Here is a 20,003-nt window from a genome sequence, read left to right on the forward strand (position 1 = left end):
AGCTGCATTATGCTGGGGGTGAATTTCTATGTATTTCAATGGCAGAATGTTCATCAGTTACTATGGCGACAAAATGCACTACCCAAAAAGTTTTAGATTGTAGGAAAACTCAAGAAAAAATGCAAAAGAGATTTAAACAACGTATTTTCAGTCCTGTTTAGGAGTTTGATTTTCAACAAAAAATGTGAGTGAGACTAACTAAAAAATTGTTGGCTAATGTTAAACTTGAAACTGTAATTTTATGTATGTTTGAGATTTGTTTAACAGCACAGATCATCTCAGCTGTTGTAGTTCCAATTAAATAATTTCTTTATGGTCAGATTGTAGTAAAACAAAACTCAGATTAAAGTCTAATTTGAGTAACAGAGCTTCAGACAGTGCAGAGCTTCTGGCTGGCATCGCAATCCCAGAGAATATTGATGACATCAGCTGCAAATACCACTTATACCTCTGTACCAGTCGCATGTTTAGCTTGGCACACAGGGTCCACTTAAACACATGTGAATGCATTATTCACCAATGCCAACCAAAGCCGCTGTCTGCTACTCCACCGCTGGGTAATTACACTTATAAATCATGTCTGACACTTACTCGGGGCTGCTGTTGGCCGATGAAAAGGAGAGAAAAACATATAGTGTGTATGGGACATTGTACTATTGTGTCCAGTAGCTTCAGTGCAGGGCTTATCACAGTGCGCTCTGCATGTACATCATTCACAATGTGTACAGTTCAGTTTTATCATACAAACACAATGCAAAACACCCCAATGCACAGGTACGGGTGGTGAACAAATGTTAACACCATGTATTGTAGTGTTCAAGACAAAAGGAATTGAATTTTAGGTTTTAAATTTAGGTTCTAAATCTGTTGACATCATGGAGATATTAATTGTGCCAAAATTCAAGTTGAAGACCTTTCTGATGTATTTGTGCAAATCCTTTTTGTAGCTATTGAGGTCAAAGTCCACTGTGGAGGCTAGAGATGGGCATTTGATTACATTTTCTTAATCAATCGTCGGGAGAATTAATGATCGATTATCGATTAACCATTAACGTTTTTTAATATTAAAATTTATCATCATTATTATTACTATCTGCACTACTAATCTGCATAAATAAATTCAACCTTACGACATATAAACTGTAAGCACTATAGAGCCACATCAGCCCGTTAATGCAGCTTTGCGCAACTCTCACAGAAATGAAACTTAAAACCACATGGCTAATTTGCATAAACTAAGCGAAGAAAAAAAACTGATCTTGCACGCTGATGCGACATGACTCAGTGGAATACAGGTTAGTGTGACCATATTTGTGTTTGTCAAAACCAGGACACCGTACGGGGGGTGGGAGGTGGGGACTCGTCATCGACATTGCGCTACTCTCACCTGGCAAAGCTTTTTCCCACTGGACACCGAAACATATGTGCTGCTTTGTACACTGTGCACATGGCCTCTGACTTGTCCCGAACGCAATGGAAAGCGTATAATTTCTTGTACAAGTCATCGTTTAATACGCATTTGCGCTTCGGCACTTTGTAGGCTGACTGACCTACTTTGTAGGCTGACCTGTTTGTGTTTGCTCGCTCCTTCTGATGCACAGAGAGCTACATGTACGAAGCCCTGTTTGGTCACGCTACGCTACGCACAGCAACCTACATTCAGTTTATCGATTAAACTGAACGTAATCGATGAAATTCTTAATGATCAATTATCGATTAATCGACTAATCATGCCCATCCTTAGTGGAGGCTACTGTCTGACTGTTCTAAAGGTGCACTGTGTAACATTTCTGCCACCTGCTTGCCTCCCTGGAACTGCTTTGTCTAGAATCTCCCACAGTACAGATTAAACCTGACTATCCCGAGGGAGACAAGCAGGTTATAGGATTACACTACATTACAGTTCAGATCTGTGGAGAATCGCCCCTATTCACAGAAGGAATTATACAATTTTTTGAGCAATGTAATGAAGGAATGCTTGATGGAAATGTTTAACAGAAAAGAGTAGAAATAGAAAAGAAAATTTGCACAGTATACCTTCAATGTTGGAAGGAAGTGCACTGTTTGGAGACTACTTACCATGGCACAACACACTGACTGTTGTGATAAACACTTTTTAAATTCACTGAGGTGAATAATTAGCATGCTCCAAAGTCATAAGGTAAGTGAGGAATAATTTTAGACCTTTGTAAACTATTTAAAATGAACAAATTCTGTTTTTCACGCTTTTAAATCAGGTACAGTGCCTTTTATATCAGTGTGACACATCTACAAAAATGCATTTCTGAATAACTTTGAAATACTTTTTGGATGTGATCCCTTTTGTCTGAACATAAAAAAACATGCTGGTAAAATGCGTTTTGAACATTCTTGTTATTGAATTTATTTCTAAAGAGAGAAGTTTTGAACATACTCTAAAAAGAGTACCTTTACTGAAACCAATGTTGACCTTCAATATACTGTTACCTTTTCTCTGTTAGGGGTTGGAAAAGAAGAATTATTGACAAGAACCTCTGTAAGGGCATAGGGAATAGAAAATATACAGAAAAGCCAAATTTTGATAGTATTTAAAGGCCCATATTATTTTCTGTTCTTTGTTATAATGTTGTTTCCTCATCAAAAACAATCCTGGAGTTGTATTTTGTTTCATTCTCACAATTTAACACACAAACCCTGCATATTTAGGCCGAGTTCTTCACTAAAGCAGAAATCACTCTGTTCCACTTTGTGATGTCATGGGGTAATACAGGAAGTGCTCCACTGTATTTTTAAAATCTACACATCTTCACTGGCATTATTTGGAAGATTTCAGCCGTGGAATTTCCTATCTCTAGTGAGCTAAAGGTAAAAGGAGCTGTTAACCTGAAAACTTCCACTCCATGACATTGCAAGGTAGAAAGGAGCATTATATTGAACCAAAAATCTTGCCTAGTGCTTTTTTCTAGTTTCCTAATTTTCCTGAACCTTTACATGTCCTACTATAACTGCAGTATTCTGTGTTTTTTATTCATTTAGATACAACTCAGAGGGCCGTGTGACCAACATCACCATGCCAACAGGAGAGGTCAGCGGTTTCCACGGTAACCTGGAGCGTTGGTCGCGGGTTGAGGTCGAGGCGTCGAACCGCGAGAACTTTGTTACCAGCACCAACCTGTCGGCCAGTGACACCATCTACACGTTCAGACAAGGTACAAATGCTGCTCAAAACTACTACTAAAAATGATACAACTATTTCGAGTACTTCTGTTTTTGAAGTTTGTATATTACTGCTTCTACAGCTGTACACATTACCATGATTATTGGCAGTTTTGATGAGCTCAGGACCGCTTTTCTTCTGGTTTGTGCTGGTAAATAGAGAATGAGTCTAAAATAGGCTTCTGTTGCAACAGAGTAAGGGTGTTTTCACATCCTAAGGGTGTTTTCACACCGACAGTATTTGGTGCGCACCAAACGGTCCATTCGAACCAGAAGTGGTTAGTTCGGTTCGTTTGCGTTGGTGTGAAAGCGTCAATCGGACTCGGACCCGAACCAAATCAAGCGGACCGAGACCGCAAAAAAGAGGTGGTCTCGGTTCGCTTGAATCCGCACCAAATGACCAACTTTGGTGCGGTTCCTCTGGTGTGAACGCGAACCCGGGTCCAAACCATAGACAGTATGGACAAACGGACTATTCCAAATGCATCATGGGAGGGACACGCGTCTCCTCTGCCTGAAATGACGCGCTGTACGACTCCAGCGCAGTAACAGATTGTTGTCAAGACGCAGACGCGATTCATTTTCGAATCATTTTACCAACAATGGCCATTACTGAGAACGTAACACACGAAGATCAGAGCAAGAACGTGCGAACGTGTGGCTCCAGAGTGAGTCAAAATTGGGGGTGCGTACCCCTGTTCGGGACCTACACGCACAGAGAAGTCCCGGTGTTCCCCGTGATCACGCAGCAACCAACATTTGTTATTTTAGGCTTTAATTAACCAAATAATTTCATGGCAATAGGCAATCGCCCATTCAATTGATACAACTTAAAAAAAAGTCCCTGCTTTTTAGCCTAGTGTGAGAAATACAGTCGGACTAGATCCAAACCAGAGTCCCGAACCAGCGGGGGCAGCTCCGGTTCAGGCCGGGCTCAGAGGAGCTGGAGCGGGGAGCCTCGACCTGAGGAAGCGCTTTCCCCGGGAAGAACCAAATGCGCCAAGGACGGACGCTCAGAACAACATATAACAAACCAAACTGGACTCACGCTTCTGTCCGGATGCTGCACCACCTCGGAACCAGCCGTGGTTCTTGAGCGCGGAGGACAGGAGCAGCCCACCCGGACCTGTAGTCCACAGCGCATTCTCGCTTTCCCGCACAGAACCAGCTTGCAGACGACGGAACGTACCCACTCAGACCCAGTCATTGCGCACTGGTCTTGCTCGCCACCGTTTGGAACCAGCACATGGAGGATGAAGCCTCCGGACCATCTGACCAACGAGCTTGTAACAGAAGACCAAGGACCAGACCCCAGTTCCGTCCTGAGGAGCTGCGCGCTACTGTGAGCGCTGTTGACTGCTGCTGTTACCCGAGCTCTGGGCTGATGCGGTGAGTTTGTACAAAGTTCTACATGTTGCTGTTTTATAAGTTCATGGTGATAATTTGAGATGAGGACGGCCCGTGATATTAACAGGAACATCGGTGTTGATAACTGGAGTATCGCTGTTTTACCGGGGAAACAGAGACACGTGAATCGAACCAGTTTTGGTTTGTTTGCCGGTGTGAAAGCGGACCACACTGGAGTGTATTTGCTACATAATAACAATTTTATTGCCTGGTGCGGACCAAATAATCAAACTAGCGGTGTGAAAACGACTGTAATATTACTATTATATTATAGCTGCATTATCTTATCTATTAAAACAATGAAGATTTTAAGACGCTAAATACTAAACTCTGTGTGCATTCAAAAGTGTCAACACTATCTGTGGGTTTCAGAATGTTGACTTATTAGGGCTGTTGCCATAGCAATTAATGATTCCACACAAAATATCATCTTGTTCTCAAAAGGGCACCACAGAACAAGAAGCTGAAACACTGAATAGAGCTCTGGACTGTGTTGGGAAGGTACACTGTATGGATTTTCTGGTGGAATACATACCGCCAGCTCGTCTCCATGTTCATGTTGTCACTGAGCTTGGAATGTTCCACATTATACAATAACATTAAACTTATCTATAGCATTTGGTTTGTGGTAGCATTATGGTGTTTTTTTGTTTGTTTTTTTACTGAAGGGAATGCATTTTTACTATGAGAAGGGTTGCCTCACCACCAATCTGTCCTGTATCTTGACCTGCTTGTCACCATGGAGATAGGCAAGTTAAATGCTGTATTGTGGCGCATTCTAAGCAAGCAGTATCATCTGCGCTGAGACAAGCAGATTTAAGAATAACAATATTGCCTTGCTTACTGGATTTTGAGATGCAAGAGTGGTCAGTTATGCCCATACAAGAGTGTAGTTCATATATTTTTCAGCAGTGGTTGATGCTATTCACATGTCCTATAGGGTAAAAGAGATCCTTGAAAATCAAATCAAAACTCTCATTGGAAAACTTTGAAGAAAACAGGTAAGATTGTGTCCATTGTTGCCCATACTTGAGTTGTCTGTGTATCTTCAGGTTTCTTTTAAATTTAATAGCTTTCTATTACTTGTTTAGTCTGCCCTGAGTTTAGTGGTTATCAATAGGAAAAGTACTACATAAAACATTATATTTGTCCTCTCTTATATCCCATTGTGCCAGAAGGCCGTGTTCAATCCATCAGGGAGAGAAGAGACACGATAATGCCCGTAGATGTATAAAGAGGGCACACTGTAAGGTTATGGTCATGTTTAAACATTTATGACAGGCAAACTGCAGTAATATTCTGGTCAGGTTATACACACACAGGCTACCCTCACCACAGCTTGAAGAAAGTGAGAAGTCTGAAGGACATAGCACTTAAAGGTGCACTGTGCAACATTCACACACACATTCATACACCAATGTACCATAGACACTGGTGGTGAGGTTGGTTGTCTAGTCCAAGGACACAATGGCAGTGTTCAGCTGTTCACCTGGAATCTCACCAGAATCAAGCAGGATTCAAACTGGAAACCTTCAGATCAGTGGACGAGGTACTTTTCCATAACTCTCTTTATTTATCAAAGTTTGGAACTGTTTTTGGGACTAAGCGCAGTTATATAAAGTAACAGGATATCAGGTGATGTCTAATTGCTCGGTTTCAGATTACATCACATTATATAAACCAAAAATATTGAATGCACTGCGCATCTTTTCTAATGGAGGGTCTGCTACCTACTTGTCTCCATTTAGATGTTATTGCTTTGCGTGGAATATTCCATAGTATGACTTTAAACATATACATCTAGCATTTATTCATTACGGGTGTTTCTCTTGCTCAGAAATACAGTGATTTCTTCTGTGTATAGGGGCGGCTTTCCACAGAACTGAATTGTAATGTAGCTTAGTGCTGTAAGCTGCTTGTCTGCTTGAGTAAATTCAACTTATTTACATTCAACTTAATTATCTACCAATGGATTAAGCATGTTTTTCTTGATTCAAGCAGCATTCGATTTTGTTTTGTATTTTAAGTGCAACGAGTTGTTGTCTTTTTTATCTGAAGTGTAGCAAGATGTATTTTCATATTTCAACTACAAAAAGTCTTTTTCCAGTGATAGATCATTTTACTTGTCAATTGAAATTTAGTCAAATCATGATACAACTTTCTTAATTGAAGTACTCTTTACACTGATTTTAGTTTTAGCAGTGTACTACTAAAACTGATACTACAACTGTACGGAGTACTTCTGTTTATGCAGTTTCTGTTTTACTGCTACTACAACTAGTGCACCCTTTGCCGTGGTGGGTTTCAGATTTAAGAATGTGATGATGTCATGAAATATCCAAAAGGTAAATTCACAAATGCTAACACTGAAAATGTATATCAGTGACTTCTTATATTACAAAAAAAAAAAAAAAAAAACATTTAACAGTATTCACTTTGCTGCCCCCTCTGTATTAAATATTACTGGCTTATAGATTAGACATCACCTGATATTCTGTTACTTTACATAACTGCGCATTGTGTCAGTCCCAAACTTTGATAAATATGGAAAAGTACCTATGCTAAAGAAATATGCATGGGTGACAGTAGCTCAGTGTATAGAGTCCACTGATCTGAAGGTTTCCTGTTCGATTCCAGTGTGATTCTAGATGAATATTGTCCTTGGGCAAGACCCTTAATGCACGTTGCCCCCAGTGTCTGCGTACACTGGTGTATGAATGTGTGCGAGAATGGGTGAGTGGTTCCTTGATGTATAGTGACTTGAGTGCCTCAAAGTTGGAAAAGCGCTATATAAAAATGTGACCATTTCCCATATTGTATCTGAACAAGGTAACTACATAGGGGAGAAGGTCAAACGAAATAAGTCAACTTTCTTTTCCGAAAGTGTTTGATTAATAAAACATATCTGTTTTAAAACAAGAGGCGAAGGTACTTCTGCTGAATAATACTAGCAAATTATTTAAACGCAGTCTGAGGGGTATTGCATCATTAATAGTTTGTATTCATGGACCAAAACAACCAATGTTGCCAGAATTCTTAAAACCTCTTGGATGTGGATAAAATATCTGTGTTTCAAAACCTCTTTTATATTTCTGCTTTTGTCACCATCTACTTCCCAGTTATTTGCTGCCTCAGATGCCCTTTCTGGTTAAACCCTTGCCACTCGCCTAGTCTTGGAAATATCACAATACTTTTCAAACTTTTATTTTCACTATCTTAAAAGTGCTATAGCTGATCTGATATGTGAAAAACAGAACTTGAAAATGTATTCTTCACTTTGCTAACACACTTTGAGCATCCCAATTAATCACTGCTTTAAGTTTAGCAGCGTGTTTCACAATTTTAAGAGAACAGAGTGGAGTTTTACAGCACTGCTAACAACAACTAGCATTTTAAGTATATTCCTAGCATTATTGTCTGATTCACGGCCTTCAACGGCCGTGGCCCAGCTAGGAAGTAAGCATGAGCGTGCTTCCAACTCCATCGACTTTGATTCCAATTAACTTTACATTGAAAAATTGTCACTGCTCTGTCTGTAACTGCCACAGAAGGCCTCATCATTTTGGTCTTAAACTGTTTGTATTAACCCGTTCTACGTGATGCTGGTGTTTTTATTTCACTATTTTGTTTCCATTCCTAATATAAAACTCAACTCCAAATTCGCTCCTATAACTGCTAGCCTCTGTGAGCTTCATTTGACTGGAGCTGAACGGTGTGGATGACACATGTTCACAGCGATAAAAACATGTTTAACTGCAGACAGCATCAGTCTTACTCTGACCCTAAGTGATGTTTTAACCAAATACCTGGCCTGGATCTAAACAAATTTTACTTTATAATTTGAACAAAAAAAATGTATAAAATAATGAATTAGTTAAAGGTGCATTCTGTAACTTTTCTGGTCGAGGGTCCGTCAAATGCTTTTCTCCATGGAATTGTTATTGCTTTGTCTGGAATGTTTCACAGTATGACATTAAACCTTTCTATCTTCCTGGAGATCATACCAGACCAAGTTACAGGTCAGATCTGTGGAGAGGAAAACTCGCTCACTCAGAATGCCTGTTACTGTTTCCATAATCAGAGTGCTGTTTTTAGGCATTTTTGAATTGTAAAACCACATATACTTAAATAAATGTAAGTTAGATCTATTTAATGTCCTACTCTTGAACAGTCTAGGCCATATCCATAGAAACAAGCAGGTGACGGACCCCCAACAAAAAAGTTACATAATGCACCTTTGATATTCAGGAATCAAACAATGACAACTCAGTTGTCAGTGTTGAGCACCATGTAGACATTTATATAGCCCAAGTTATTACAAACTGTCTGCCTATTTTTAAACGCGTTGAACTGCTGAAGGACGTGCACCACTCTCCGCATATTTTCACACACCGATCTGACGTGACCTCATTATTACACAAGCCTGCCACTAATGGCCAGTCTGGAGAAAAAAAGAAAAAAAGTGTTTATTTTTTATTTACTGAAATAAACAAACACAACATGCCGACTTGTGAAACATCTTAACAAAGCTTGATAAAAAAAGAGAGAAAAGCAGAGGTCAGAAGATGAGAGGAGTGAGAATGATGGTGGGACGTGCAAAGCCCCCTCGTGGGAATCCTTTCTTGGTGTTGTCTATTTAATTGCTTTCAGGCAGTTGTGACAATGACAACACTGCAGGGAGGACACAGTCTGTACAAACACTGATGCAATACAGAGCACCAATAGACAAAATGACCCCTATTTGAGATTGATTGATTGAGGAAGGTGGAGTGGCCAAGGGAAAGTATTGGTATCTCAAAATAATAGTACTCAAGTGATAGTATTATCAGGAATTAACTTACTGATTACAAAAAGGGGTGAGTAAATATAGAGTAACAACATGGGGAAAAATTGTTACACATACCACATACAATTCTTGATTAAATTAGGGCTAAACCTAGAACTAAACCTGGACTAGACCATGGAAAAAAATCAGTGTATCATTCGTTCATTCGTTTTTCAATATAAAACCAAAAATAAGAAAACAAAAAAAATATATATATATTTTTTTCAGTTTTCGATTTTGTGTTTAATTGAAGAATGGAAAAAACGGATAACGGCCGTTTCCTGTTTACGTGACTTCCGTGACTGCGATGTCGGACTTCTGCACCGCATATGGACTGAACCAGGACTGATCCAGGTCCAGGACCAGACCAGAACCATACCGGGACTGAGAAAAGGACCAGACAGACACAGAGACCAGACCAGGACCAGAGCGGGACTGAGACCGAGACCAGACCAGAGGCTCAGAGCCCACAGCAGGGCCGGAGCTCGAAGCTGAGGCTTGGACCCCGCGGAGGCTTGGAGTCAAAGCTCGGAGTCCGCTCAGGTCCAGAACAGGGCCAAACCAAGTCTATATTAAGTGCTTAACAAAGGTAAAATCAAGAATAAACTAGGACTTGGGTTTAGATTTTAAAATGTTGTGTATTGTAGTAGCTTTTTGAAACCACAAATCTTGTTGGCTTTTCATGGGCTTTCATAATATAGAAATTTAATGCTATACAGTGAAATATTCCTGGCAAAGCAATGATATCTCCGTGGAATCAAGCAGATGGCAGAACCTCCACCTGGAATCATCTGCACTACACCTCTTATAACATAATCTGGGACCCCATTATATAATTTGCACTTATAATAAGTAAATGGTAAGTAAGTTGTTATATTTATGATAATTTTATGCCTCCTCATTACTACCCCATAATCTGCCCTGCAAATCTCGACTGCTGTTTAGTGCCTGTGAGCCATCAATACCAAATACTCACATTAGCTGAAGAAAAAGCTTGACGACTACATGCAATAAGTCTTATGAATGAAAATTGGATTCCATTAAACATCATTAAGAGACAATGAGACAAATATAGATTATGTCTGTAATGCTGGGTGGAAGTTTCTAAAGCTTTTTAAGGGTGTGAAAGAACAGCTGTCATAATCAACCCACGTCCTTCCTGTCTCTGCATCTGAAGAAAATAATGAAGAGAATGCATGCAACAAAATCTGTATTAAAGGTACACTGTGTAACATTTCTAGTTACACCTGTTTGTCTCCATGGAAATGTTATTTTTTGTCTAGAATGTTTCAGAGTATAGATTCAACCTATTTATCACAATGGAGACAAACAGGTAAGAGCACTATGCTACACTGCAATTCAGATCTGTGGAGAGTTGCCCATTTTCACAGAAGGAATTCTTTTATTTTTTAATTCATTTTTTGTAACAAATAAATACTAGATGTACCAGCATAATGTTTAATGTCATATCGTAGGACATTCCAGGCAAAGCTATAACATCTTAATGGAGACAAGAAGGTAGTGGACCCACCAGAAAAGTTGCGCAATGCACCTCTTAATATTTCTGGCTTGTAGAATGTTGTGATGACCATCTGGACATCACCTGATATCCTGTAACTTTACTTTACTTAAACTTTTAACTTTAACTTTTGTTGTGCTTTGTGCCAGTTCCAATATTTGATGAATAAATATAATTATGGAAAAGTACCTATGACAAATAAATACACTGAAATTGAACATGCATAATATCACCACATAAGGGATAAGGCCACACAAAATAAGTCAATACTGATTTTCAAAAGTGTTTGATTAATAAACCATACACTATCGGTGAAAAGTTAGGACACACTTTCTCATTCAAGACATCAAATACAGTATAACATGCAAGACATGTGGAATTATGTAGTAAAGAAAAAAATAATAATAACTCAACTAAATATGTTTACATTTTTTATTCAAATTCTTAAAAAGCAGCCATGCTTTGATTTGCTGACAGCTCTGCAGACCCTTGGCCTTCTCTCAATGAGCTTTACAATAAAGTAACCTGGAATGATTTTCAAGTGAAGGCGTGCCATGTCAGGGTCAAGGAATGCCAACTGTGAAAAGCAGTGATAAAAGCAAATGGTGGCTATTTTCAAAAGCTAATATCCGAAAGTTTGGAACAAGTTATTTTGAGTTCATTTTTTGTTTACAGCATTCCATATGTGCCAATTCATAGTTGTGTTGCCTTCAGTGACAATCTATAATGGAAATAATAATGGAAATAAAGAAGAGAAGAAAAAATGTGTCCAAACTTTTGACTGATAGTGTTGGCTATCCAATCTTTGGTGGTCATGCTACACAATACAACCACATAATGTACATCTCTGAGGGGTATTGTACAATTTGTGGTTTACATTCAGGCACCAAAACAACCAGTGTTACTAGAATTCTTAATGGTCCTATATTATGCAAAATTGACTCTTGTGAGCTTTAAGCCATGTTATCATTTTGTTGACTCATCAAAAATATATTTGGAGAGATGTTCTGTTTCATTCACGCATTCTGGTTTCCTGGTTTATTAGGCTTTCTACCTCTCCAAAACTCAAAATGCTCCTTTTGCATTTAGTCCAATGGAGATTGGCAATTCCAGGGCTGAAATCATCGATAGATTTGTCCATGATTAGGAAAATAAAATATGTGCCCTTCAAAGGTCCTACGTATATGAAAATTGACTCTTGTGAGAGCAGCTTCATGATCAACCCACGTCCTTCTTTCCTCTGTGCCTGTCACTGTGTCTGTCTCTGTGTCTGCGATTGTCCATTAGACGCAAAGGTGAGAATAATGAATAGAATGCACTTAGCACAACATATAGCTTGAAGGATTGGGCTCAGACAAAAGTAGAAAGTGGTCTTGTTGGCTGCGTTGAGCTGGCTGCTGTTTCACATTGATTTTTCTCAAGGTTGTTTGCTCACAGACAGTGACTGATGTGTTTTTTCACACATTTTCTGCATCCCCCCAGAGTGCATTTGTGGTCATGTTTGTAACTACACAGTCGATTTGCATACTGTCAAACTTGGATGCATTTACCAAAACACTTGTACAGTTTTAGGGAGAATGTAGGGTTTTTTGGGGGTTTTTTTTACGTGTTCATGTAGTAAAAAATAATAATAATAAAACCTTTTTGGCCAAGTTCTGTGGTTCTGTTTGACAAACATTTGCGAGATGAGGATGTGGGCTGTGGTATAACTTCTAGCAATAGAGGACAAATCAATTCAGTATTATATGTGTAATAATAGGATTTGCAGAGGTATTATAGACATAGTTAGAGACTATAGCGATTGCATTGTAGTAGCAATATAGTGCTCTATAATATTTGTTGTAGTTTGACATTGAGCAATAGAATAGAGAAAGTATATATGTTATATAATGTTATATTGTATCAAAACAATGTTGTATTATATCAAAACTAGCTTTGTTTTGTTGCTTATAGCCATGTTATATTGTTTTTATATTGTTATCAGTCCCCCAAAAACCCCGATTAACTTATTTTAAAGTCTAGCAACTCATAAATTGTCCATAGTCACAGCTACCTGTTTTATTTAAATACTAAAAAATATAACAAACAGATTAACAATGAAGTAATCTGCTGCAAGTATCAGTGTTTATAATTTAGGATAATTTGCACCATCAGTCCCCAGAAGGGCTTTTAACAATTTGTATTTGTACAAAAATGTGTAGAAAAAGCAATAAATACAGCTGATTTGTCAAGAGTATCAAATAATATAAAAAGTGTCACAAACCCACAAACTCAGACTCACATTTCACTCTTTCTCAGCCCCTCCTCTGTCCTCCACTGCCCTCTCTCTTTCACAAGTATATCTACATAGATTTTGACACCTCCTTTTGTCTTTTGCAGACCATGCCCAGAGCTCGTACCGAGTGAGTGCAGATGGGTCCTTCCTGGTTTCTGGCCAATGGGATGGAGCTGACCCTGAGCACAGAGCCCCTCCTCCCGGGGTCGTCAGGGGGCGGAGTCAGCCCCATCGCCAGCCGCTGTAACATCAGTCTGCCCGGAGACCACGCCCCCAGCCTGATCGAGTGGAGGCAGAGGAAGGAGCAGAGCAAGTCCAACTACACCACCTACGAACGCAGGCTCAGGGTAAAATACTCTAATAACAGCATCTCCACAGTCAATAAGCTGTCAATAAGCCACAATTGATACCTTTCAGCAAATCAACATTCCTTTCAGGTTTGACTTTAACATGAGGCACTGTTATGTCTGTGCTGCTACTCAAGTTCAATTTTAATATGACTTTTTTTGTTAGATTTTTAACACAATCTTACCATGAAGAAATGATTTTGAGCCAATTTGTGCCATTTGTTGCCAGAAAATACTTGTTGTTACAGCTTGTTTTCATAGATTGCAAAATTTTATGGCATATTGTTGAACATTCTTGGAAAAAAATATAACATCTCCATGGAGAAAAACATTTTTTTTCGGACTCTCCACCTAAAAACATATTTATTTCATACATATATTGTCCCTGTAATGTTGCAAATCAAGTGCAATGCTGAGTCTCAAAATAATACAGATGTTTACCTGCTTTGTAAGTAATATTTCTGAAATTACTGGTGGCTATATTAAACACACACACATTCTCCATCTGTTCTTATTTTCGTAATTCATTTCTCAATGTCAATTATCTTGTCTATCGTATCTGTCCTTTTGTCTGCACTTAGCATTTCTACCACACAACATAACCTTCACATATTAATACACATAGACTGTCAAAAAGCTTCATTGTAGGTGAAGCAGCATGTCCAATTAATTCCTGTATTGATTTGGGGTCATCTCACTCGGCCCCTCTCATATCAGCCCCATTTAGGCATAAACTGTGAAACGCGCCCTTTGCACACGCCAGATCATACACAAAGAAATGTCAGTTGAGTTTGTTCTGCCTCAACAAAGACAGTGCCTCCTCCCTTTGGCTAATGCTGTACAACAAACAAAACTACTAAAGGTTTGCAGACGCTGTGTACTCTGTAGTTAAAATTACTTCAAGGACAACAGTTTGAGTCACATGTCACAGAAGTCTGGTTTTATTTATGTATGTTTATTCATTTCCTAGTTCAAGCTGTAACTGGTAAAAAATGAACCTTTAAATTAAAATTGGCGGGCAATTTATTTTTAAATGAAGAAAAGTTAAAAAAATAAGAAAATAATATAATCATAATAAATTATATAATCAAAAATCTATTGAGTACACAAATTACAATTGTAAGTCTGAACAGGTTATACGCACAAGTGTTCCATTTTGTGTTCCCAGCATTATAGAAGTATGATGCAATAATTTCAGTTGGAGGGAAACTATATAACTCTCTGGGATCTGTACTTGTAGTTAAAGGTGCACTGTGTAATTTTTCTGGTGGAGGGTCCTTCCGATGCTTTTCTCCATGGAGATGTTATTGCTTTGTTTGGAATGATTCACATTATGGCCTTTGTATCTTCATGGAGACCAAACCAGACCAAGTTACAGGTCAGGTCTGTGGAGAGGCAACCCCGCTCAGAGAATGCATGTTTTTCCTATATATTTTTGAGCAAAGTTGAGTAAATGCAAGGTAAAGCTGTTTAACGTCAAATTGTGGTACATTCTAACCAGAGCAATGACCTATCCACAGAAACACGAAGGTGACAGACATTCCTAACTGAAAAGTTACTCAGTGCACCATTAAGTGACAAAATTAAATTCTCCCACTATTTCTTATCAGTTCAAAACCTCGTAATGATCTGATGTGGAGTATGCATGTAGCCACAGCCACGGAGTTAGAGGTGAAATGACTCAAGTGCGTGTGGCTGTACTTTCCACCATTAACTCTCTAAGTGAAATGTGCTGTCTGTTTTCTGTGCTTTGTCTCGACGCAGACAGAATGCTTCATATGGAAAAGGACATTTTATCTGATGTGCTCTAATTAATTAGCAATGCCACTATGCACTGCTTCTCTTTTCAATTCATTGTTATTATGCAAGCTCGGGTTTGCTCGAAATGCCACAATTAATTTACCCCAGCTAATGAAATCTGTGCTTCTGTCTGACATGCCACTTAATTCAGATTTGCATGTATCTGTCCTTATTTAGATATTTATGTCATGTTTAACAAAGCAGAAAATTAAAAAGTTTTCTTCTGTTACTTTCTTGTTTCCATAGAGATGTTATTGTTTTTCCTGGCATGTTCCACAGTATGGCATTAAACCTTCTATATTCATCAAGACCAAACAGACTAACTTACATGAGAGATCTGTAGAGAGTCCAAAAACCTGTTTTTCTTGGTACTTTTGAGCAATAAAGCCATCTCTAATTGAATAAATGTAAGGTAGAGCTGTTTAATGTCATACTATGGAACATATCCATATAAACATGCAGGTGAAAAGTTGTATAGTGCACCTTTAGTACATTATTTTTTTTCAATTTTCCTTTTTTTTTTTTTCCAATTTCAGGCGCACAACCGGAATCTCCTGTCAATAGACTTTGACCAGAGCACCAGAGTTGGTAAAATCTATGATGATCACAGGAAGTTCACACTCCACATTCAATATGATGTGTTTGGGCGTCCGGTGGTGTGGTCACCTAGCAGCAAGTACACAGAAGTTAACATCACCTACACTGCGGGAGGGCTGCTGTCCTCCATCCACAGAGGGGAGTGGTCCGAGAGGCTGGACTACGAGAGTGACAGGGTGGTCTCCAGGGCCTGGGTCAACGGCAAGATCTGGACCTACACCTATGCAGACAGGGTAAGTTAATAATTATAAATAAGAGTTAATAATAATAATTTATAATACATTTTTATTTAGTGTTTTTCACTATAACACAAATAATTTGTAACACTAAAACAAGGACAGGACAGTCAAAACAAGTAATAAACGTAGTGTTTGGAAATGAGTGGAAAGCTTCAATGAGTAGCTGAGTGCACAATGTAATCAATCGTGTTAACTAAAAATATGATTCATAACAGTTGATTCCATCTTTACTCCCACGCATTAATGTTATTTTTATTATCCAAATAGTTTGCTTTCATAAAGTCTCATCTTTTCACAATAATCCCAACACAAAAAGTTATATAGGGACATACTGATAGACTGCAAATATAAATGCATACTAGCTGCCGCATTCCAAGTACAGTACAAGCTACAGTAGTAGCTTACCACCACTGAGTGTGGAGTGACTGAATAATGAACTGTAAAGCTCTTTGGGTATCTTGAAAGGTGCTATATAAATGCAATCAATCAATCAAAATAGGAAGTGAGCATGGATGCGCTTCCGGCTCCATCGACTCCAATTGACTTGACACTGAAAAACTGTCACCCCTTCCTCTGTAACTGCTGTAGTGAGCCTTGTTCTTTTGGTCTTTAAATTGTCATATTAACCCGCGCTATATGATCCTGGTGTTTTTATTTCACAATTCCTAATATGGAATTCGGCTCCAAATTTGCTCTTATAATTGCTAGCCTCATGAGTTTCATTTGACTTGAGCCAAAACTGAGGGACACACTCTTTTAATCCACTTCTTTTCATTCTATGGGCATACCTATCTATTGAACCTCCATCTATACAAAATGAATAAATAAAACACATCAAAACAATGTCAACATTTATGATATTCTTAATTATCCCATTTGTATTTGCCCTATCTCTCAATTTGGGACTACAGTGAAGTGGTATGTTCTAACTATGTAGCAATGCACCAAACTCCACTCAGCTTCTGTCCCTTCACAAAGTGTGCATCAGATATCACATTGTCTAAGGTTATTACCAACAATCCCTTTCAGCTTCATTTCACTGGCTGTTGTTTCTAAGCAACAAAGAGAGCTGAGACAATCCAAGCAGAGATGTAAAATGTCTGAACTGCTAAACAGGAGTCAATATTTTTTGCACATCTTGCCTCTCTGTAAACCACAATAGATTATGTATGTCATTCTATGTTTATATATAGATACTTATGGCTAACCACCGTCATAAAAGTATTCCGTTGTAACAGCAATGACTTCACAGTGACTGACTAGAATAGGCTTACTGCTTTTAATTTTATTAAAGAATCTAAACCTTAAAATAGAGGGGGTTTCTTTTACCGTGTATGTGTCAGAAACCACTATTATATTTAGGCTTATTAAGACAACAATGACTAATGTAATGACTTTGTGGGTCATGTTTGTACTTAGCTTTGACTAACTACTCTTTATACATAAGGGCAATAGATGCTGCTTTAGTCATTCAAAACACCCTGCAGGAAGATGCACAAGATGCCCACTGCTCAGGACAGCTTGTACCAGTAGCATTGAATGGTGGATCTAATAAAGATAATTTATTGTTATTATCAATAAAACAAAGCATGCCTAAAACTATTTTCAGATATGACAGGGGCCACAATTTGTCTAAACTGTTCAATAGTTATGATTGATGGTTACAAATAAATGACAACACCTTTATTTTGTTGAGGTTTAAAGGTGCACTATGGAACTTTTTTGGTAAGAGTCCAGCTCCTAGTTGTGTCTATGAAGATATGCTTGGAAGAATGTTTTCCTTGCATGAACCACAGTATGGTATTAAAGGTCCTGCTTATTATTTAATTAATGGTGTTTCTTTTTTTAAATAAAACAATACCTTGAAAAATATGTAGTGTATTCTATGTAAGCAGGGCCATCTCTCCACAAATTGGACCTGTAAATTGGTTGTTGCTTGTCTCCATGGAAATAAATAAGTTTAATATCATACTGTAACCCAGAAAGTTACACAGTGCGCCTTTAAACTACTAGAAAATTGCTTTCTTGTGCATAAATTGTCCTTGTATTTTGGAGATGTATTCAGCACCAGTTCCTGCACTTTTCTAATTTTCTTCATATTTTTTTCCCACAAACTGCCACTTAACTGATGTAAAACAGTGATCAATATTTACCACATGTACTATCCCACCAAATAAAATCAAAATTTGAAAAACATGACAACCTATCATATGTACTTATATGTATCATATGACCAACTTTTCTGGTGGAGTATTTGTCACCTGCTTGTCTCCATGGAGATGTTATTGCTTTGTCTGGAATGTTCCATGGTATGACATTAAACACATTTATCCAGCATTTATTCATTGTGGGTGTTTCTATTGGTCAAAAATACAGTAATCTTCTGTGTGAAAAGGATTGCCTCTCCACAGATCTGACCGTTAATGTAGCTTATAGTTACTTAGTTGGTTGGTTTAGTCTCTACAATGTAGCATTTTAGTCAAAGCAATAACAACTCCATGGACACAAGTAGGTGACAGACCCTCCACTAGAAAAGTTACATAATGCACCTTTAAGTCAAGTGAAATTAATCTGTAGCACATTTAAAAACAAAAACAAACACTAAACCTAACCCTTATACACAATTTACAATAAAACAGGTGATCAGACTGTGTACAAACCCTGAACCTAACACATGTGTGTGGTTTAGCCCAGATCTCTCATGTTCACACATACTTAGAAGTTATCTGAAAGCAAAAGTAACACACTTCATCTTTGCTGCTGCTACTAACTCTATAAGTACTGTACATAACAGATTATTAAGTAATGACAATACAATATGAAGCTATTAAATCTGTTGTTAAAAACATCTGCACCTTTTGTAGGTAAAACACATATTCAAAGTCTTGTTTAGATCATTATAATTGAATCAGATGAATACTAACGCTTCAGATGAGGACATTTTTGTCTACAGAGATTAATTTGTAGTAGTAGTAGTAGTAGTAGTAGTAGTAGTAGTAGTAGTAGTAGTAGTACTAGTAATAGTGCACCATTTATGGGTGTAGTCAAAACAGGCTTAAATCACATTCTCCAGGTCCTGTGCAGTAGTAGTAGTAGTAGTAGTAGTAGTAGTAGTAGTAGTAGTAGTAGTAGTAGTAGTAGTAGTAGTAGTAGTAGTAGTAGTAGTATAATAATTTACTTTTACTGACCTTTTCCACTGCAATATGATCCTACCGTCTTAACTGTACCTGGAGTATGCACTGATGTTTTAACTTCATCGCATACTCCAGGTACGGGTTTGAAGTTTTAACTATAGATTTGTATTACATTTTCAAGAAAACCACAGACTTCTTGCACAAGATCTGAAAGAGAAATGATCCACTGCACTTTCAGTCCTGAAATATGGAAGTGGTAAGCTAATGAGAATGCCCCTTACAATTTCCGCTTTTAATTAAAATATGGACTGAATATGTATTAATGAAGTATATTAGATTACAGGCCAAGAATATTCAAATGAATTTATAATGTATTATTAATGCAGTTATAATAAAGCATATGGAGAGCTGCTGGAGAGACAATGTGATCACAGTTTAATGGAACATTTTCATTAGGTCTGAAACTACATTCAAGTTCATAGTTTTTTCAAAGGTAAGAAGAAGACAGACTTTCCTTCAGCGATCAGACACATCACCTGCAATTTTTAATTAAACGACATAGAAAGAAGCAAAGACCAGTCTAGACATATAGGGTCTGAATTATTAATATTTACACTCACGGATTTTATAATGTTGTTTTATTCTGCTATTTACTGCACACAACT

The 20,003-nt window shown here is 38.0% G+C and overlaps 1 protein-coding gene across 1 annotated transcript in view; it reads left to right on the plus strand.

Moving 5' to 3' along the window:
• The window catches only part of tenm1 (teneurin transmembrane protein 1), a 514,380-nt gene that overhangs the window by 469,763 nt on the left and 24,614 nt on the right, over positions 1-20,003 (plus strand). Inside the window, 4 exon segments of the mRNA XM_055159441.1 lie at positions 3,016-3,188; positions 13,326-13,374; positions 13,376-13,568; positions 15,905-16,198. Coding sequence (XP_055015416.1) covers positions 3,016-3,188; positions 13,326-13,374; positions 13,376-13,568; positions 15,905-16,198 — 709 coding nt within the window.

This window comes from Boleophthalmus pectinirostris, unplaced genomic scaffold (genome assembly GCF_026225935.1).
Source record: "Boleophthalmus pectinirostris isolate CB_2022bp ecotype Guang Dong unplaced genomic scaffold, ASM2622593v1 HiC_scaffold_23, whole genome shotgun sequence".
Taxonomy (NCBI): Eukaryota; Metazoa; Chordata; class Actinopteri; order Gobiiformes; family Gobiidae; genus Boleophthalmus; species Boleophthalmus pectinirostris.